This window comes from Vombatus ursinus, unplaced genomic scaffold (genome assembly GCF_900497805.2).
Source record: "Vombatus ursinus unplaced genomic scaffold, bare-nosed wombat genome assembly UNPS02014779.1, whole genome shotgun sequence".
In the NCBI taxonomy this organism is placed as follows: Eukaryota; Metazoa; Chordata; class Mammalia; order Diprotodontia; family Vombatidae; genus Vombatus; species Vombatus ursinus.
Window position 1 is genome coordinate 14,920,761 of NW_020954557.1, and position 23,176 is coordinate 14,943,936.

At 36.8% G+C, this 23,176-nt stretch overlaps 1 protein-coding gene across 2 annotated transcripts in view; it reads right to left on the minus strand.

Moving 5' to 3' along the window:
* The window catches only part of SLC39A10 (solute carrier family 39 member 10), a 135,690-nt gene that overhangs the window by 74,192 nt on the left and 38,322 nt on the right, over positions 1 to 23,176 (minus strand). Inside the window, exon 1 of one of the 2 annotated variants that reach the window (XM_027866023.1) lies at positions 10,318 to 10,371. The exons of the other annotated variant lie outside the window; for it this stretch is intronic. Within the exon in view, the coding sequence (XP_027721824.1) occupies positions 10,318 to 10,339 (22 nt within the window). The 5' untranslated portion in view covers positions 10,340 to 10,371. Of the gene's footprint in view, positions 1 to 10,317; positions 10,372 to 23,176 lie in introns of those variants that run through there. 2 annotated transcript variants of the gene reach the window in all.

Below are 23,176 nucleotides of genomic sequence, written 5' to 3' on the forward strand. Positions count from 1 at the left end.
TTTCTAGGGAAAGTGGGTGATGGGTGGAGTAACAAAGGTGGAGGTAATTACAGGACAAAAGCTTGACCTTTAGGCAAGTTTCTCCTGGATGTGGGTGGTGGGTGAAGTTTACAAGAGGAAACCACAAAAGGGAAATATTAAATCTAGCTTGATTAAATCTTTGCAAAATAGAGTTAAAATCAATTTTTAATTTTACAGCCATCATAGATTATTAAAAAAGTGTTCATTTTTGCCCATTCTATGTGACCTCAGGAGAAGTCAGACCGTGATACTTCAAAATAATGGTTAATATTATGTACTAGGTTCCCAGTGACAGAAAAATTGTTAATATGTGACAGAAAATTGTTAATACTAAATTTAATATTATCTGCCAACTCCCTGAAATTATCCTAGTAATGTGAGAATTTCAGTAATGTCCTTGCATTCCTATTCTTAAGATATTTACTCTTGATTAGGTTGAACTGAACCATACCCTATGTTCCAGGTGTGTACCTTTTCTTGCAAGCAAAACCAGCTTGAGCCAGACTAGCCCCAAAGTAGGCCCTGATGTCCTTATCCCTTTCCATTGGAATTCATGGCATGAAAGGCAAAGCCAGAATACAGTGGTTTTCCTTGCTCAGATTACTGAGGACAGCTGGTATCACATGACCAGGTCTCACTACCTAATGTGACTCCTTTCCCCCTTTTCTCCTAAAGTATAAGAACCTTTTCCTGTGAGTCTGCTGAGGGGACATTCCCCCAGAGTGGCAGGCTTGCTACCCTGTTATCTCGATTAAAGACACTTTATTCTTCCACTTATGAGTTTGATTTATTTTAGGACCTGACACTAGAAATTAAATTAGAGATCTTGTACGTAATTATCCCTATTAAAAGGCTTTTAAGAAAGTTGGAAGACAAGGTCATAAAAACTAAGGTAAAAAATCTGTGTCTCATACAAGAATATTGCAGCAACTCAGTATGCCTTTCTCCTCCAAGGTTAGTATGATCATATGAAATTGTGTGTTAAGGGGACAAATGAAATTATCATCTTAATTAAGAATCAGGGCTAAGGCAAAACCTATGAGGAGCATTCAGAAAGAAGCTTTTGTTTTCATTTTCCATTTTTACCTCCCTAGTTAATCATCATTAACTGCAGAAAAATACTTGATGAAACCCTTGAATTTTCTTCTATCCTCAAAGTTGCCCTGAGATACAAGAAAGAAGATGAAACTATAAGAATAGTGACAGATGTTTATCTAAAGCAATTCATTAACAAATGTAGAGTCATGTGCAATTCAAAAATTCCCACTTCATTAGTTTTAAACTCAGAATTGTATATTACTGACATAGATTGTGCAGAAATTTTCTTTTGTCTGCTAAACCCAAGAATTCTAAACTGATTCTATTCAGTAAAATATATATATATGACTGATGCAATTCGCCTGTGTCTCCTGGCTTCCCAGGCTTCCTTCCTTCAAGGCTCAACTCAAATTCTACTTTGTCCAAGTGGCTTTTCTGTGTCTTTCTACTCTACTCTCAATGCTAGTGCCTTCACTGTCCATTACCCTCCATTTTCACTGTATGTGTAGTTATTTGCATGCTGTCTAAACCATCAGAATGAGCTCTCCTGAGAGCAGCAACCATGTTTTTACCTTTCTTTGTATGCTTAGCACTCAGCACACTATCTGACCCTTAGTAAACACCGAACAAATACTTACTGATTGACTATCAAATCTCACTTGAAGTGTAGGAGGTGGAAAGTTAAAAAGGTAGACTTCAGTCATGTTGATGAGCTACTTACTTGAGACATAAGGAAGAGGCATTGCTTGATGCCTGACCTTTCTCTATGCATTCAATAAAATCTGAAGTTAAAATTATCTATAAAAAATGGTGGAGCAAAACTGTGTATTTTATGTGTATTAATATGCAATATTCATTCATTTGATCAATCATTTTACAAATCATTGTTTTGATCATTATATGCAAAGCACTAAACTAGTTTGAAAAGTGATAAAAGATAATGAAGACAGTGGTTTCCTATCCTCTTGTATTAATATGTCAGCTAACATAGACAAGAACCTCTAAAGAACAGAGACTGCATTGGATTTCTCTTATCTACAATACAAAGTAGGACCTCAACATATATTAAAAACAACTAAACTATTTGAATACACATAAAAAAAGAACTTAAAATTTTAAACAAGCTGTCAGTTTACTATTGGGGTTTATTATTTTTGTTACATTTTAAATATGGTTTGCAAACATTAAGTAGAAGCTCTATTTTCACTGAGCAACCTTTCTTTGAAGTCATTTCTAAAGCCTAGCTCTTACATATCAGTCAAAAGTATCGGCATGTCCTTAAAAAAAAAAACCAGCATGTGTTGGACAAGTATATTTAAAGTAAAACTTTGGTCATGGGTAGAAGAGGCTGTGAATTCATCGAAAGCATAGAAATATGTCTTGAAAAACCAGTTGGAAAGATTCTAGTACGGATCTACCCTCTTTGGGAAGGAAAAGAGTATGGTTGGTATAATTGATGTCCACTAATGGAACATACCCACCTTTTGCAAATAAGGTATATTTTAGCTATTTTACTTTTACCTATGTATCAATTACTATGTTTTTTATTCTACTAAAAACTCATAAACTCATAATTGCAAGCAACTGAAATATTTTAAGTACAAATTGTATACATGAAAGATGGTCCTCAACAACATGAAACAACAAGTTTGGTGCCTGGTAGTTACATGTAACTAATTGAGTGCCGTTTAACCAGTTTTTAGAAATAAGAATTAAAATAGTTTTAAAAGTGTCTTCTATGTGCTGGATACTGTACTACAGTTACAAAGATGAATAAGACATGGTTCCTAACCTCAAGGAGCTTAATACAAGCTATTAGAACAAAGTTTTCTTTCTTTCTTCTTTTTAAAAATAACTAGCTTTTACTCAAGTTTAGCACCTAAAGAGGTGCTAAATGGCACCAGATGGAATCAACATTTATGCTAGTACAGAAATGGAAATGGATTGAATCCGAAAAATAGTATGCTTCTCTTTCATTAGAGAAACATGGTATCTTTGAATATTACAATGGGATATCCATTTATGTGTTCAAGTCATGGTTAAGAATGTACAGCCTCTATGGAAAAGCAGATTAATTGAAGTAGTTGAGAATGGAGGATTGACCACAATTCATTCAACTACTCTTTATCCCCAGCATACCTATACCCTATCACCTAAATTCTCATTTCTTTTACTCTTTGTAAGTTTACAGCTGCTATTAGATAAAGAGGGAAGTAAAAATCAGAGAAAAGAATGAACAAAACAAACTTTTTTTGGCCTCCCAATGTATATATAAAAAAAAGATTATTGGGAGGTACTTCATGCAGTATGAGAAAAATTGCCTATTTTTAAGTGAACATTTATATAGCATGTCTGAAGTTCAAGTCTTTACAGGAATTTAAGGAAGTTGAGTGCCAACCATCCAAATGGTTTCCCCTGTGATGCTACTATGCTCTTGGCATTCTCTGAAAACTCTCGGTACATTAATCATTTTGGCATATTTTCATTGTAATTAAATGTTACCACAAGTATCACCAGTACAATTCCTTCCCCTAAAAAGGATGGTATATGCTGAAAAGGAAGTCAACAACAATTGAAAGACAATTATATTCTTTTCTCAGCCTTATCACATATAAGTTTGCTTTTCTTTGTATCCCCAGCATGGTTTCTGGCACATAGTGGGTACTTAATAAATGTTTGTTGATGGTCCTTGACTTGAATATTTATTTAAATAAGCTATATGTATGTAATAGGGCCAGTGTAATAGATAGAGTTTGGGCCTTGGACTCAGAAAGTTGGGTTCAGGTTCTGCCTCTAACACAAATTAGCTATTTCATTACCACAGGCAAATCCTTAACACTTCAGAGCTACAAACAGATCTCTAATATTATATAGTCCCAGACAAGATACCACTCTGTGTTCTTGATGTGGAAATTCTCTCAAGGAACAAAGTCATAGATCCATTTCTGTCCCCTTACAAAAAAATTATAATGGGATAGGGATTCTTTAAATTTAATTTATGTCTTCCATGTTATCTTCAGCATTATCAGCCTCTCTCTAAAGCTAATTTGGAAACAGAGAAGTTACATGACCTTAAACAAGTCACAAACTCTCTTGGACCTTCATATGTAAAATGAGTCTCATTATTTACCTCATAGAATTGTAGTTAGTTAAAGTACTTTGTAAACTTTAAAGCATTACATAAATGTGAAGTTATCATTACTTTCTCTGCATAATCTCAGAAGCTAGAACATGCTGTGAACCTAATAAGCAGTTCATACATATGTTTTGATGTTGATGTTGATATTCTGAGAAGAACTTGTGGGTATGGTAAACTGAAGGTAGCCTGATCAATAAAGAGAAGTACCATTATTTGGCAAGGCTCCTTTCAGAGCAATCCATGACTCTGATGAGAGATAAGTTCCCTGAAAGCAAGAACTATTTCATTTTTGTCTTTTTATCCCAGCACCAAGCACTGTTCTTGGCAAATAGTAGGTACATAATAAATGTTTATTGATTGCTGCTTTGGACTAGAAAATATGAGCATCTTAAAAAAAGGCCCAAACAGCTCATCACAAAGCATGAAAGTTGTAATAACCAACATCATCCCCTGTGACTTTAAGCTAGAAGGCCTGAATGATGGAATGAAGAGATTTCACAATAAAATTTTAAACGATGCTAAAATGGAGTTGTTAATAGCTTGGAAGAGAGAGAAGTGAGATTCAAAAGTGCCTAGACAATTCACAGTCAACCAGCAAATATTTTACACACATCAAGACTAGAGAATAAATGGGTACAGTTGATATTACTGTACATACGAAATTGTGGAGAAAAGTTGAGTAGCATTTTAAATATCAACACTTTAAAAACAAAAGGGGTGGGGTGGGGTAGAGGATAACACTAGAATGAAAAAATGGTATAAGAAGTAACATCTATACACACATATTTGTGAATACATGCCTATGTCTATGTTATGTATTTATGTATGTATGCCCTGAAGAGCTCAGAGAGAGAGGGAAAGGACTTATGACCAAAAATATTTTTAGCAACATTTTTATTGTAGCAAAGAAGTGTAAACAAAGTATGTGCCCATCAACTGAGTAAGAGCTGAATAAATTATGGCACATGAACATATTAGAATATTAATATAAGAAATAATTAAAGGGACTGATTAATGAAAATTAGAAAGAATTCCATGAACTACTGCTGAGTGAAATAGAATAAAAAAAATGTGCATTGACTATAACAATATATGGGAATGTAAGGGAAAAAAAAACTTTGAAAGACTGATCAATGCAATGACCAATCATTACTGTAGAAGACTAATGATGAATCATGCTTTTGAACCTCTTGGTTTAAGGGTGATGGACAAGAGGCAAAGTAATTATCATTGCTACAAAGAAAAGCTTTTATTTGAGGGTAGCTAGTAGGTAGTGATGGTAATTCAAAAAAAAGAGAAAGAAAAAAGATAGTAAATGAAACATTTTAAAAAATTCACAGAAGTGATCAGAAGGAGAAACAGAAGCAAAGTAATGTCAGGACTTTGTGTTAAATTTAATATTTATATGGTTTTTTTTTTAAAAAAGCCACTGTCTAACAGTTTCATGATTTCGTATACAATCTTGTTTTGTTCTCTCTATACAGAAATGTTCATGTTTGTTGATATATATTACATTAATAATAATTTCTTTTAAAAAAAGTATACAAAACTGAGATAATATTCCATTATATTTAGTTAGACTCCTCCCATCACTCTTCTCCTTTCCCCTACAGGCTTTGTGTATAACATAATTCAAATTTCAAATTAATATTTGAAAAATTGGGAGGGAATTTAAATTAGGCAAAGACAATTACAGGTTAGAAAGTATAGTTGAAGAGCAAAAGTTGGAAAGGCCAAATGATGACTTCAATAATAGCATGTGAAGGAATTTTTATGAAGATGGCAACTAGTTGTCTTTTCTACTGAGGAGAAAAGACATGAAAAATGAGCAATTTACATTAGATAAGGTAATAATAGTGGTATTTCCTGACAATAAAGATGGTTAAATATAAGGTCAGAGTTAAATTTAAGAGATGTCAATCTCTTCCCTGTACCATTTTAAAACTGAGATCCATATGGATATAGCCATTTCTCTAAATACATTATATGCAGGTAGTATACAAAAGAAAATCTACTAATGCTGATTTATAATCTACTAAACCTGATTTATACATGATGTATATATAAGAACACCTGACCATTGCCACCACTATCCCAGGAGGGGAAGGAGGGGCTGCTACTCCAGAACTTTCCCTGAACCACCGTCAATCCATCCCTATGAAACTTGATCCTTTCCCTCCTTACCTGCAGCTAATCATAATGTCCCTCCCAACTCTACAATCTCCCATCCTCACCAGAATTTCATCCCCAGCATTAGGGAGTTGGCTCAGAGAGAACTGCCTTCCTTCAAGGTAACACATCCTCTGGTAGAGGTCGTGACTTAGCATTTCCACATAGACACCAGAAATCCATTTTCCCATTAAAAACAGTGTTACAAAATGAGTAGTTGCTAGTACTGTTGAGGTTTAGAGGTTTGGGGTGCTCGACCCAAGCCTTCTTTCAGCCAAAAACAAGGTTTATTAAAGATCCACCATAATGGCCAAACTCTCAAGCAATCTCTAAGCATTTGTATCTCTAATGCAAACCGGCCAGATCTTAAGAATTTGAGCATTTGTGACACTCCAAAGGATGAGTGGGCATGAGAGAGTCTCAGGCCCTAATTGGATCTTACATACAGAAAGACTATGGGAGGGATCTAGGAGTGGCCATGTAGTTTGGGTGACTGGAGGAAGGGTCTGAGACAAGGTGTGTCTTGATGGGAGTGGCCAGTAAGCTGGGGTGACTGGAGGGTCTAGTGAAGTTCCTGATGGGAGCGACTAGGAAGTTGAATGGGATCTAGATAGGATCAAGATTGGGAAGTAGCAATAGACCATGGAGGGCTAGGTTCGATTAGGGTAACAAACAATTGGGAGATTGGGTTTAGGTGATAAAGAAAGACCAGTTGATAGGATTATAGCCTCAGGAGACTGCTAGACTTCCTTGACCAGGTAAAAGAGTTCAAGGACAATCTAGCAGACAAATGGGACCCAAATTCTTTTTGAGGTGAGGGGCAAAGGTCTCGACTTGGGCCCCTACCCATTAGTACCATTAGCAATTTGGTTCCTCAAAGCTATGGGCTTAAATTGGCTTTTTGTGAATTGACCTGAAAATCTAATTGGCCTTTATAACGTTGTTTCTGGGAGGAAATGTTTTTAAAATGTCAAACCACAAATCTACAAACAAACCTCAGAAGTTATCCCTTTTCTAAAGTTTGTGTTTATCCATTTTTTTGTGTTTATCAATTACAGATAAGGAAACTGAAGGCCAAGGAATTAAGTGATATTCCCTAGGCTACACAATTGGCAAGGGTTTACAACCAGGCCATTTAGTGGTACTGCTGAAATTACCCACAATCTACCATGGATATGGCTGAAATGTTTACATTTAATGTGCCATCAACTGATCAATTATTAGTCAATATAGTTTACTGAACACCAGATATGTGCAAAACCCTGTGATAGGTGTTATTCTGTTCATAAACATTTTTGAGCCCAAATTGCTAGTTGACATAGGAAATGCAAAGATAAAGATCTGCTTCTTTTCACCCTAGTTGGGGAAAACACCATATTCCATGCATAAAATGATCAAAGAATCTTTTAAAAGACAAAGTTAGAGAGACATTGTGGCATAATGGTAAAAACCTAGGCCTAAGAATAATGGCCCTCCTACTAAACTGCTGTTTGACCTTGGAGCAAGGCACTTAACCTTTCTCAGCCTCAATTTTCTCCTAAGTAAAATAGTAATTACACATAAGTGTGTTATCATTATTATCATTATCATCATCAACAACTCATTCATATAGAGCTTTAAGGTTTAAAGAGATTTCCTCACAATCACCAGGTGAGGTTGGTAGTCCAATCATCATTATCCTCATTTTAAAGATAGGAAACTGAGGCTCAGAGAGGCTTGTGATTTGCCCAGGGTGATTGTCAAATGTGATCATAATAATGGCCAGCACTAAGAGCACTTTAAGATTTGCAAATCGCTTACTTGTCTCATTTGATCCTCAAACAACAACCTTGCAAAGTAGATACTACTGGCATTGTTTCTCCTGGTTGCAGAAGAGCTAACTGCCGTTCATTTGCCGGCATACCTTCAAGACATTGTGGGTTTGGTTCCAGACTACCTCAATAAAACCAGTCACAGTGAATTTTTTGGTTTCCAATGCATATAAAAGGTATGTTTACACTATACTATAGTCAATTGAGTGTGCGATAGTATTATGTCTAAAAAAACAATGTGTATGCCTTAATTAAAAAATACTTTATTGCTAAAAAATGCTAACCATCTTCCAAGCCTTTAGTAAGTAGTAATATTGTGCTGCGGAAGGATCTTGCCTCAGTGTTGATGACTGATGACTGATCAGGGTGGTGGTTGCTGAAGGTGTAGCTGTGGCAATTTCTTAAAATAACAGCTTACCTCTTCTAGGTAAGCAATGAAGTTTGCTGCATTGATTAACTCTTCCTTTCACTTGAACACTTAGAGGCCATTGTAGGGTTATTAACTGGCCTAATTGCAATATTATTGTACCTCAGGCAAGAGGGAGGCCTACAGAGGGAGACAGACAGGGAATGGCAGGTCAGTGGAAGAGTAAAAACAGACGCAACATTTATCGATTAAGTTCATTGTCATATATGGGCGCAATTTATGGTGTCCCCAAACAATTACAATAGTAATGTCAAAGAGCACTGATCACAGATCACCATAACAAATATAATAATAATGAAAAAGGTTTGAAATATTGTGAGAATTACCAAAATGTGACACAGAGACATGATGTGAGCACACGCTGTTGGAAAAATTGTGTGGATAGATTTGCTCAATGCAAGGATGCCACAAACCTTCAATTTATTAAAAAAAAATTGTAGTATCTGTGAAGCACAATAAAGCAAAGCGTAATAAAATGAGGTATATCTGTACTTGCCTAGGTCATAGCTAGTAAGTGTCAGGGACAGTATTCCAAACCAGTTTTCACCTGACTCCATGTCCAGTTTTTTCTAGCATTAAAACTATAATATTCTTATGGGCCAATTAAAGCTATTCTCTTCTATGGCCACCAAGTCTACCTTCACCTCAGTCAGCCATCTCACAAATGCATGTTATGGTCGCTATAAAGAAGAATCCGACAAGAAAGTATGGATAACTCAGATCAAACAAACTCAAGCATATTGGTGACCAGCTTATAATGCATGTCATTGTGTATATCAAGGACAAAACAAACTTAGAGGTGTGCTAAAGACAAAAGTCAGGGTCAAGTGAGGTCAACCATACAAGACTTCTTGGAAGAAACCTGGATTTCTAACAAATTTGCCAAAAATCCAAATGGCAAGTAGCAGAATGGAGCTTCTAAGAAATGGTATCAATAAATTCTTAGCCTACTTATTAAATAATTTGTTGTTTTAAAGTTGCCAGGGTACTGCAAATAGTTTAATCTATTTCTGTAGAATTACTGCAGAAAACCACTTCTCTGGATCAAAATGTGATTAATTGAAAATGAAATTCAATCATACAGTACACGGCTTTAATCTGTTAAACTTCCATTTCACTAATATTTTCACAATAATTATTTTTCTGAAACACATTGTGAGGTACTAGGATCCCTCACTTAAAAGAATAAAAAAGGGGGGGGGAAGCTTCAAGAAATGGATTTCCTTTAAGAATTTCTGTGATGAAAAGTGCCTTGACAAAAAGGTTACTAACTTTATACAATGTAAAAGATTATGAGTACTGGAAACAATTGAGATTTAGTTTTAAAATACATTCAATGGGGTTTACATGCATAGCAAATTTGTTTTTAGTGAAAGTGAAAAAGCTACATTTATCCACATACATAGATAGGAATAAGAGTAAAGGAAACAATGTAAAGCATAAGGTAGATCCATAGTCTCTAAATTTGATAGAGAGTGGGGGGTGGGGAGAGAAATAGCAACTTCTTTTGTAGCAATAACCCAAGGAAGAAAAAGGTTTTGACTACCCTGGTGGAAGAAAAAAGGAGGGAAGCTTATTACCTCTTAAGCAGAAATAAATGTTAGTTTAACTCTTCAATTGCTGGGGAAATAGAGTGTGAACTTGTGGAAGAAAAATCATTGCATTATGTCCCTGACAACAAAGCTATTTATAGAGCTAATCAATCCACTTACTCAGGAGTGTGTTAGGCTTCATTCACCCTAGAAGAGGTAAGTGTTCTCTCTCCAGGCTTCCTTAGGATGAATGGGAAGGCTTTTCTGCTCCATAGCTACACCTCCCTCCACAAGAATGTACACTATCTCCAAGGCTGTTTTGTAACCCACAGCATTTAAAAGGAGTTGTATCAACAGGTTTCCCCTCCTTCCTAACATAGACCTCATTGTAAATGCAGACCAGGAACACTGACCAAGTTAAACAGTTATCTCAGAAATTCAAAACCAGTTTTGTCTATGGTTTTTTTTTCCATAAGAAATCACAATTTACATTTTTATCAGTTTGGTCTTTTTGAGCCCAGAGCTGGAAGTGGAGCAAAGGTCTATTTTCTTGATGGCATATATATGTAATACATTTTCCAAAAGCTTGAACATTAACTTCAGAATGCCAGTTAGGACAGAGAACTGATCCTTTTCTAGATGTAACTGCTAATGTTTTTGAAAAACTAAAAATTTAGATAGCTGAGAAACCTCCCTTTTCAAAACAAAGAAAAATAATAATACTGCAAGGGCAGTGATACATAACACTCTCACCAAACTTCACTTTTTTAACCTCTAGAAGGCAAAAACCAAAAAACCATTGTAATAGAAAAACAGTGTGCTAACCATCAAATTTATAAAACAAAACACAATGATTTCAGATGATAATTTCACTTTAAAGGTTCCCCTTTATTTTTATACCATTTTCAATTTGTCAAACTGCAGTGCCCAGTGGCTCAGTTTTGGAGTCTAAGGTAATTTGTCCCCTGTGCCAAGAATGCCGTCCCTCCTCACCCCCCACCCCCTTTTCTGGCTTCCTTTAATACTCAGCTCAAATCCCACTTTCTGCAAGAATCTTTTTCAGGTAGCCAGCATCTAGCCCTTTGACCCTTCAGTTTCCCACTTTTATCTCCCATATCTTGAATGTACTTAGTTGTTCTTGTTGTCCCCCTCCTGCCTCCCCTTTTTAGAATGTGAGCTCCTTTAGGTCAGGTATTGTGTTTTCTACAGTCTGCATCATCAGCACTTAGCTCAGGGCTTAATACATAGTAAGTGCTTAATGAATGCTTGTATGTATATCTATATCTATATCTATATCTATATATACATATATTCTGTGAAACTTCAGGGCATGGACTGAAAGAAGATTCTCCAAATTAACAATAGCATAATGGCTCATTGGATAGAGCACAGTGCGTAGAGTCAGAAAGACCAGAATTCCAATCCAGCCTCCAACACTGACTAGCTGTGTGTGACCCTAAGACACTTAACCCTGTTTGCCTCAGTTTTCTCATCTGTAAAATGGACTGGAGAAGAAAATGACAAACTACTCCAGTGTCTTTGCCAAGAAAACTCCAAAATGGTGTCACAAAGATTAGGACATGACTGAAAAATGACTAAACAGCAAACTATCCTACTAAAGATACTAAATCTTTCCTCTAAGGACCAAAAAGCCTATCACATATTTTATTCTCCAAAACCCCAAGGTAGGGGCTGACAGCAAAAAAAATAGCATTTGCTAATCACTACCAATCCAAATCAACAACCAATTATTAGTCTCTTACAAAGTGCCAGACACCCTCAAGGAGTTTATACTCTAATGAAGGAAGACAAAACTTAAGAGGGAAAGGAAAAGGAGAGGGGGAGAGGAAGAAAAGATATTCATCGTGGGTTCATAATAGAGAAAGAAGGCCAGTCAGGAGTACCACCTGGAGATGAATGAATACACTTGGCTTGAGCATCTACCTTAAAATGGAGGTTCTGGGAATATCCAGGTAATCAGAGGGAGAGGCCATAGGGTACTTCCAGTATGTGATGTGTAGGAGTAAGTGAGCTTCTGGACTTTCCTCCAATATTTTAAGCAGAGCCATGCTTTCATTCATGTAGGCAGTGTAGTTTATTAGGAAAACACTGACTATTGAGCTAGAGGACCTAGGTTCAAATTTGTGCTCAGGTACATAATATCTCTTTGACCTTAGGGCAAGTCCTTTGATTTCTTAGGGAGTCTAAATTTCCTCATCTATAAAATGAGGAATTTGGACTAGAGCAACTCTAAGAATCTAAGATTTATATCTGGAAGGGATCTCTGATCCTACCAGGGCGCAGCCTCTTGCTTAGATGGATGGTCTATTTTGAATTGTGATCTTTAGAAAGGAAAGTTACTTTCTTATTTAGTAGCCTTATCTAGGATAGGATTTAGAGGTCAAAGGGAACTTAATCCAATACCCCCAGTTTGCATGAGAAGAAACTGAGTCCAGTGAAGTTAAATTACCTACTCAAAATGTTAAATATCTAATCTAAGGAAGGCTTTTCATCTAAGAAAGGATTCAGAACCAAGTCTGGACTCTAAATGAACTCCTTCTAGGACATTCTAAGACTCCCACTGGCCCAGCCTTCAAGAACCTACAGATATCTTCACAATAAAATGAAGGATTAGAATCAAGTGCCTGGGAGTAAGGTTGCAAATTATTATGTTTTGGTGGCACAATGGATAAAGTAATGGTCCAGGAGTCAGGAAAATCTGAGTTCACCTACCATTGTCATTGTGAGGGAAAAAATGAGATATTTATCTTAGACTGTGATCTAGATTTCAAAATTTGAAGAGATAATTTGGGAATTAGCCAATAATTTGATTAATATAAATGAATGAGATCATGACATGGGGACAATTGGTTGAAGGAATTGTAAAGGTTTAGATTCAGGTGGGGGAGGGGAGGAACACTTCAATAATCCAGTGTATGAAGTCCTACAATATGCAAGACCACTTGTCTTGCATAAAAATAAAATTAAAGATAAAATAAAATTAAAATCCAATCCCTGTCAGCAAGGAATTTACATTGGAGTGGGTAAAATAGTGATATCTCCAAGGAGAATTGTTCTGCTTTGCCCCAGAAGAAGGAAGTAAGTAGAAGTTGCGGGGAGGCAGATTTAGGCTTCTTATAAAGGGAAGAAGAAAAAATAGACTTCCTAAGATTTCAGAATAACTAGATGTGACCAAAAGGGCAATAGGTTGATTGTAGAGGTAGTGGGTGACTTCCTCACTGAAGATTTTCAAGCCAAGGCTAGATGACAGCTCGTCAGTTACATTGCAGGTTAGGGAGTCAGCAGGATTTTTTTTTCAGATATGGTTTGGGCCAGATGACCCCTGAGGTCCCTTCTAACTGACATTCAAGGACACTGAGGCCAATCAGTCAGTGAAAAAGTCAAAATACATTTAAAATCACCTACCAATTACCAGGCACTGTGTTAGGCAATAGGGATAGAAAGAATGGCAAGGGGGATCAGGAAAGGCTTCTTGTAGATGAGATATTAGGGAAGGCTTAAAGGAAGCCAGGGAAGTCAGGAGACAGTGATGAGAATTCCAGGCTGGGGATACCCAATGAAAATTCTCAGAGTCCAAGCATAGACATGTGCTCATGTCTCATGGAACATCAAGGGATCCAGGGTCACTGGATCACAGAATACACAGGGTGAATAAGATATAAGAAGACTGGAAAGGTTGAGAGTAGGATAGGTTATGAAGGACTTTGAATGAAAGAGGATTTTGTATTTGATCCTGGAGGTGATAAAAAGTCAATGGAATTTATTGAATGGTTGGGGGTAGGGTAAGATTCTGACATGGTAAGATTTTAGGAAGATCACATGGACAGCTGAATGGAAGATGGACAAGAATGGGAAGAGACTTGGGGCAAAGAGTCAACAGGCAGACTATTGCAATAGTTCAGGGGCAGAGTAAGGGTCTGTGCCAGGCTAGTGTCAGTGTCAGAGGAGAGAAGGGGGTGTACAGGAGAGATGTTATGAAGGAAGAATGGACAAAATTTGATAATAGATTGGATATAGGGGTTAAGGGTGAGGAGTTGAGGCTGACACCTGGTTTTGAGCCTGGTTGACCTGGAGCATGGTGGTGGCCTCAACAGTAGCAGGGAAATTCCAAGGGAGGGTTTTGCAGGAGAAGGGGGTGGTGTGGGGGGGGGGGGTTGGGGGTAGAAATGATGAATTCCATTTTGGACATGTTGAGTTTAACATGTCTTAGGAATCTACTTTGGGACCTGAGTTATTACTGCATTAAAGAAAGGCAAATCATGATTACAAGTTGGTTTGAAAATATGAGAATTATTCTGCATTTGAGGTTCTGAAATATCATTCTTATTCATTTTCCCAATCTTAAATTGGAGGACAAGTAAATGAAGCACTGGGTCTCTCTAGTCTACTGAATTCTGTTGGTCAACTGACTAAGGGGACCAATGTAAAAGAAAAATTACTGTGTTTCTGGCCCCCATTCCTAAGACAAAAATATAGTGTTTCAGTATTGGACATGGCCCCACAGCCAGTCCAACAGAATATAGGGGAGTTGTTGGGGGGGGTGGAGATGAGGTTCTGTAGTAGGGGGTTGTAAAATGGGAATAATAATGGTGCCTACCTCACAGGGTTATATGAAATTTCAATTGAGATACTATGCATGAAGACATTTAAAATAATATTAATGCAACATCTAAATGTTACTTATTATTTTATGTCCCTCATGAGTTAAAACTTTTCTGTGTGTTAAATTATATCAATAATGAGTTGGTTAGAGCCTACATCTTTTTACTTAGTCCTCTACACAGATGGAAAAACTGACCTACATTCTTTTTCAAAATTGCCTTTTATGTACTTGAAAATAGTTGAGTCTTCTCTCCAGGCTTTATACTGACAAAATTTAACTTTTATCATAGGTTATTCCTCTGAAAATTTTTCAATTCTCCCACCTCATTTTCAGAATGTGGAGACAGTAACTAGTCAGACTCATTTAATAAAGGTCTGACCAATATTCTGACAGGCTTCTTGGCACTTCCTTATCATAGTCATATTTCCTTTAATGCAGCCAGGCATCAGGTTTGTGTTTTAAATAACTGGAACTACATTAGTGACTCCCAGTCACCTCCTGTCACCCAAACCATGCCAGTTTTCATGACCTGAGTTTGTAGAATTTGGAAATTCTACAAGAAAATAAATTAAGACTGTAATATTGAACTGAACAAGCAAAACCAAACCTTAGAACTTGTGGGTTTAAAAAGCAACAACAACACCTCATAGTTGCTAAGCTCACTTTTCAAGAATGACTAGAAATTTTTCTTGTAGTTTTATTTTTGCTTTAAGCTTTTAATCAGATTTAAATTCTTCTAAAATCTTACTCTTTAGAAATTTTTAGACAATTACTGGCATTGAGTCAACTAATAGTCTATTTGCTTTCAACTGAAGTCAAAATCTGTTAGTGAAAGAACTGGGGCGTAGGCCATTAGTTGCTATTGTTGATAATTAAAATTCAATTCCAGAATTCTGAGAAGGTATGCTTTGTTATTCAATTTCTAATAATAAGAAGAGGTGATGCAGTGGATAGAGCACTGAGCCTGGAATCAGGAAGACCAGTGTTCAAATTTGACTTCAGATGCTTACTAGCTTTGTGACCCTGGGCAAGTCACTTAAGCCTATTTGCCTCAGTTTCCTCATCTGTAAAATGAGTTGGAGAAGGAAATGGCAAACCACTCCAGTATCTTTGCCAAGGAAAACCCCAAATGGGCTATGACTGAAGAACAGCAACTATTTTATCAGTTATGGGATCATTTTTTTTTGAACCAAAAAACACAACTTAAGATAGCCTATGATGAAGGTTAAATTGTTTCAAATATAACTTGCATGTTGAAAGAGAATTCTTTCATCTGATAGATAGTACGTCATAGCTTTTAACTATCTCCAGTTTACAAGTTTTGTAGTTACTGGGTCAAGGAAAATATAACTTCTACTTTCTTGGGATAATAAACCCATTCTTTAGTAATCACTTAACTTATGGCCAGAATATGTAGATTTGACCTGATTATATCTGGGTTGGGTTCCTTATTGAGTTTATGAGAAATTCTGCCTTCCCAACCAATAATCTTGTTCTCCAGTTGGATGAATGCAAGATATTGTCAGCCATGTTTTGTTCATTTTCAGTGATTAAAACTTAATTTCTTTTTCAGGCATCTAAAAAGCCATTTCTAGAAACCAGCCTTTTTCCTCTTGACACTTAAAAGACCTGTGGAGATTTACAACCATGCCTTCTCCAACCCCAAACTACATTTTTTGTTTTGCAGTTTTTTTACAATATTAACAGCATTTAAAAACATTAACCCCTTCCCTTTTAAAGGAAAGTGTTCGTTTTTTGCTTTAATTATTCCTTTATGAGAACTTTGTCCAGTACATCCTGGTGCTTTCAATCTCAGAGGGTGAAGAGGAAAATGAGGCACCAAATGTAGGATGCAGTACTTTGTTTGATTCCTCTGTAGATGTACATTACTCTTCTTATTTGTGTAAATTTGTTGTACAGAAAACTCTAGAACAGGGACAAGGTCTTATCTTAATTTCATTTCTTAATTCATAACACAGGGCTAAGAACAGGGCAGGCACTAATGTATATTGAATGACCTTGGGCAAGTCACCTGAAATTCCCTCCAGCTCATTTTTTTCATCTGCTTAGATTTTATCTTTATATCTCCAGTATCTGGAAGAGCAGTTGATCCAAAGAAGGTGCTTGTCAATGCTTCTTAATTGGTGGATTAGGAAAAGGAGCAGGTTGGACTTAGACGGCACCTGAGGTTGTGTCCGGCTCTAGCTCTGCAATCTGGTGCTTTAAAAAAAAATCAAAATTCCCTCTTAATTCTACCTATTTAGACTAGTTATCTCTCCACTGCTCGGGATCTTGGATCAGTATATTCATATTTATAATTCTGTATCTTTTGGGGGGTTATTACTCACACCATTCACTCCCCCCCCCATATTTTTACCTTGTTTCTCTATGTGTTTCCAACCCAGTAGAACACAGCTATAAAATTCTCCCTCTTCCTAGTATGTTTTCTTCTGTTTTCATAGCCTTTTTTCTTTTATTTCTCCTTCTTATGTGCCAAATGTTTTAACAGAAAAATGGTGCTGTAAATCAACTATTTATTTAGCATTCAGTGGATGACTCACTGAAGTCTTATACTAATTGGAGTTAACGCCCACACCGCATCCCCACCTTCCCTATTATTTTAACTCACTAGAAAGAGAACTTTCACTGTTACTTAACCAACTCTTTTAAATTCACTAAGTACATCATAAGGAATCAATAAATAAAAAGGAACTTACCTTTATTAGAAAAGTTGACGACCTAGATAGATTGTGTCTTCTTTCACCCCATCCAATATAATCTAACCAGTAAGTAGCATTTACAGAGAGCATACAGAACACTGGTACCCTGCTAGGGGCCATGGGATATACAAAGGAAGGGTAAGGAAATCTCCCACCCTCTACATTTACATTCATTTAGTTTGGCTCTACAATTACAATCAGCTGGCACTTTTCAACTCCCAATACCCAACACAGGATTTATGTTGGTTTCCAAGAAGAGTCTCCACAACTCCCTGTATTGTCTTGTCTGATCCGACTGAAGTATTCCCCCTTTTACTGAAGTTCAGGACCTAATGGAAGAACTATTTTTTTCCTGTGGGATACTCCCATTCCCCTGCAGGGGTTGTTATGTAATTGTTCACTTCTGTTTTAGTATATTCTGATTTAATTTTGCAAATGCCAAAAAGTTGATCAAGTGAAAATAGTAAATACTCCTCTAAAAATAGTAAAATAAAAATAACAATTTTGATATGTAGCATTTATATAATGTTAAGGTTTACAAATGGAAATACTTCCAATAATTTCCTAGCATTTGTAAAACTAGTTTAAGTAATGCTTACATTTTTATACACGCACCCAAAGTTTAGCATAGGTGTCATTTTATTTAATAAGGTAATTTAAAAATATATCAAGCCTTGTTCCAGTGGATCTGGTACTTTTAGAACACTATGCCTACGCCAAATTGGAGATACTCCAAGCATGCTCCAGCTCCCCTTCTGTCCCCCTCTGTGTCCCCCCCAACAGGATTGAAATTGCACTCCTTTCATGTGACCTCTTTCAAATCTCACAAGGTCCTTTTCAAAACCTGATGGCTAAGATTATGGTCTTTTCCCCAAGGAATAGTAGTTTGTGTGTAGGTTTTCTACCTGATGGGCAAGAGGCCAAACAGTCCATTTTATGTTAGAAGAGCAAGAAAGCCTAGCTTAGAGGTGTCATTTTAGGAAATTTTGTTTCTCATTTTTTTCCTTGCTCCCAATCCATATTCTCTAACCCCCACCCTCCTTCCTTTTTTTAGCTATCTGAACTAGAAGCGACTGTTGCTTGGAAAACCTTCTGGACCAGAACATATTTACCTAACTTCATTCAGAAGACTTTCTAACTGGGTCTCTAGATCCTTTCCTGCTTGTTTTGCAAGTGTCTGCCTCCTTACCTCCTGTGTGAAATATATTCCGTGGTTAAGTTAGGGCTTCCCAATCTCTGGGCACCAGCCTTTAATTTTGGCAGCCAAGGAAACTTTTCTGCTTTCAAGAGAGAGGGAAAAAAAAAAGCAAAAAGGTTCATAAGGAAAGGAAGAAGAAAAAGGTAGTACAGAGGCATATTTCAGAAGAGGGTCTAAGCACATCTAGCCAGGTATTTCATGGAACAGGAAAAAAACTCTTCTGCACTTGACCTGAACCGACCCTTCTCTTTTTCTCCTTTCCCATACTAGTACCTAACAGCTAAGGAACTTAGCCTGAAGCAGCAAAGGGATGACCCTGGGAGGCCTACCTGCACTCAGTGATTTCTACCTTCCAACTCTTCATCAAGTTTCTGCAATACTGAACCTTGCAAGAGTAGGAACAACAAAATACACATCTGCTCTAGAGATGAGAGTAATCCAGAGCACCACGATGAAATTGGTATAGAATCTGTCTAGTACTGAGTTAAATAAATTCTCCCTGTGGCCAGTGAATTAAAAACTCAGTAATTTCAGTTCAAATCACAGGTTGATTTCTAATTTATTCTGCAATTATTTGGCTAAATTAGTCTTAGAAATGTCACTGACTTTTAGGGCTGGAAGGGTTCATTTAATCTAACTCTTCCCTACCCTCATGTTACAGATGAGGAAACTAAACATTTATTAAGCACCTAATATGTGCCAAGCACTGTACTAAGTGCTGGGGGATACAACGAGTCAAAAGACAATCCCTACCCTCAAAGAGCCCATAATCTAAGAAGAGGGGGCTGGGGCAAGGAGATGAAAAGCAAACCAATATGTCCAATCAAGGTATACATAGGATGAATAGGAAATAAATAAGAGAAGGGAGGCACTAGAATTATAAGAATTGGGGAAGATTTCCTGCAGAAGAAAGGAGTTTAGTTTTGGATTTAAAAGAAGCCAGGGAAACTGGGAGGTGGAGATGAGGAGGAAGAACATTCCAGTCATGGGAGACAGCTAGTGAAAAAGCCCATAGTGGAGAGATGGAGTGTCCTGTTCATGGAACAACAAGGAGACCAGTGTCACTAAATAGGAAGGGGCCAGATTCTGAAGGGCTTTAAACAACAAACAGAGGAATTTTTATTTGATCCCAAAGTCGATTGGGAGCCAATGGAATTTATTGAATAGAGGTGACAAGGTTGGACCTGTGCTTTAGGAAAATTACTTTGGCAGCTGAATGGAGGATGGATTTAAGCTGGGAGAGACTTGGGGTGGGCAGTTGTTGCAATAGTCCAGGTGTGAGGTGATGAGGATCTGTACTAGAGTGGTGGTAATGTCAGAGGAGAGAAGGAGCTATATTCAAGAGATAGGTAAAGGTAAAATAGACAGACCTTGGCAACAGATTGGATATGGGGGGTGAGAGATAATGAGAAGTCAAGAATGACATCTTGGTTTTGAGCCTAAGAGACTAGAAGGATGGTAGAGTTAGGAAGGATGGTTAGATTTAGGAAGAAAGATAACGAGTTTGATGTTGGACATGTTGAGTTTAAGATCTCTATTTCACATCCAGTTTGAGAAATCTGAAATACAGTAGGACATATGAGATTGGAGATCAGTAGAGAAATTAGGGCAGGATAGAGAGATTTGAGAATCATCAGCATAGAAATAGTAATTAAACCCATGGAAGCTGATGAGATTACCAAGTGAAAATAAACCAAGCTATGCTTTAAAATTTCCTACTTTACAAACAATGTTGGTTTTAGCTATGTTGTCTATACTCAATAAATATAACTACAAAAATATTTTCCTTTATTATGGCTTTATTGGATTAAAATATAACTTATCAAGTGTATTTTATATGAAATTGGTGAACTTTGGTTTATGATACTGCCAGATGTGGTTTAACTGCCCGGATGTCAACTAGTTTGTCTAAAAATTTTCAATTTGTAACCAGATCTGTCATAACCACCCAGAAATTTTCTGTGTAGAGGAGTAGGAAGGTAAGTTGAGAAATCCCTTAGGTAGCTAGGTGGCTCAGTGGATAGAACATTGGGCCTAGAGTCAAGAAAACCTGAGTTCAAATATGGCCTCAGACACTTAGTAGCTGTGTGACTCTGGAAAAGTCACTTAACCTCTGTTTGCCTTAAACCACTGGAGAAGGAAATGACAAACTGCTCCAGTATGTCTGCCAAGAAAAACCCACTGATAGTATGGCCCACAGGGTCATACAAAGAGTCGGACATGATTGAACAACTGTTAAATCATAGCACAATCTCTTTCCTTCCCTAAAAAAAAGTCTGTATTGAGGTCAACATTTGTGTATGAAGAGTGAAAATAAGAAGGAAAAAAAAAAACCATTGACCCAAATACTCTTATCTTTTAAATTGTGCCTGAATAACTTCAATATAATTTGATTTTAAGTGCTAAGATTTTCTCAAACAATTCCTTAATGCTTGCTTGTATAAGAACCTATAGAAATTTAGGTGCTTTTAAGGAGGTATCTGGCTTATGTAAATATATCTTTGAGCATATTTTTAAAAATATACTTCAAAGCAACTTTCATTATTAATACTTCACCTCTTAGTAGCATGGACTCTACTGTATATCTAAGGTCTGATGCTTTTTTCTTTTGAGAATATCTTCATAATTCCCAGTACTATGAAGAAATGGAATCATCTGGATGCTTCACCTATATGATACTACACATAAGACATTTTCAAACAGTCATGTAATTAGTCAATTTTGTCCTAATTTCTCACACCTGTAAGTTAAGAAAGGGTAAGATAGCTGGTCCCATCTTCACCAGTGGGGGGGGTATATATACCCTATTGATAATGGATCTATTGTATATATGAAAGGAACCATATGGTTATTATTTTCTAGAGATTGTTAAAAATCTGACTATCTCCTGAGGTTACTATGAAGACCAGCTATAAGCTTCTTTTTGAGTTCACAGTTCTAGAGAGATATGTAATTAATGATTTAATATTGAAACCTCCCATTCGTGTTAACAATTTTTACAAAAGATAAAAAATGTTTCAATTTTTTTTAGAAAAAAGGCTATGAATTCCTTTAGCAGAGAGAATAAGTTATCTCTCATCTTTATATCCCCAAGGAAGTCTAGCCTTAGGAAGTGCTTCACACTCAGTAAATTGTTTAAAAAATGAATGACTAAAATTTAGTCAGGTTGGCAAACTATGACCCATGGACCAGATTTACTGCCTGTTTCTGTATGGTCCCTCAAGTGGAGAATGGGTTTTATGTTCTAAAATATAATAAAACTTTATTTTAAAATGAAAAAACATTTTTACATAGTCTGCCAATCCCTGGACTAAATAGTTAAAAGTCAGTCCTAGAGCTGCTATATGAGCACGTATGTGCTATTGTCCTCAGTTTGCAAATGGCCCAGGCTACATGAAAATGTAAATACTTTTTGAAATTTTTTTGAAAATTGGGAGGATAAAAGAAGCAAAATGTTCTGATAATAGTTTTAACTAAGTGGTTGGTGCTACCTGTTTTTTCACCAAGGCTTTCTCAAACTACTCGGGCACAGGCCCAGTACATGAACACAGTTCCAAAACCTGAGGGCAAAGAATGTTGTCATTTTCAGGAGCCATTAAAACAGAAAAGGAGTAAAAAGAAAACAAAACAACAATCCCACACACACAGCCCTCCATGCACACTCCGTTAAATCCTAAAGTGGAAAAAATACCTCCCCAACTTTCAAGACTGAACCATGCTTCATTGCTGAGCTATGCAACATGATCTCAGTGTCTATCCCTGAAACTAAGAAACAGCTTGCACCTGGTACAGAGATGTGGTCATCATGCAGTAGATAGTTCTGCTGGCAATCAACAGAACAGGATCCTTAAATTCAGGAAACAAGATAAGGCAATAAAGGCAGAGAACTGGAAACTGTCTACCCATTCTGACTCAAAGGCCAAATTTGCAGCAGGGGTATAATGTCCAGTAGCTAAGCCTATTTGGGAATATTCAGAATGTCATTCTCTTAAATTGTTTCTTTGATCAGCTCTTGCACTGGTTAATTAAATAGATATTACAAGGAAGGAAAAAAACAAACATTTATCAAGTGTCCACTATGTGCCAGGCACTGTGCTAAGCACTTATTAATATCTTACTTAATCCTCACCACAACTCTGTGAGGTAGGTGCTATTATCATCCCCATTTTGCATGTGAGGAAACTGAGGCAGACAGAGGTTAAATGACTTGCCCAGGGTCACACAGATAGAAGAGTCACATTTGAACTCACATCTTCCTGACTCTAGGCCCTCTATCCACCCTGCCAGCCAGCTGCCTCCAGGTATTAGAAAGCATGCTTTATTAAGTATTCACATGTTCTCACACCTAGCTATACTGAAATAATGTTAATTTACATAATGCGATGAATACTGGGAAAGTCCAGAATAACTTGAGAGTTCAGATAGATCCATGTGCCATGGCAGAAAGAGCTTTGGTTTGGAGTCCATAGGCCTAGGTTTGAATCCTCTCTCTATCAC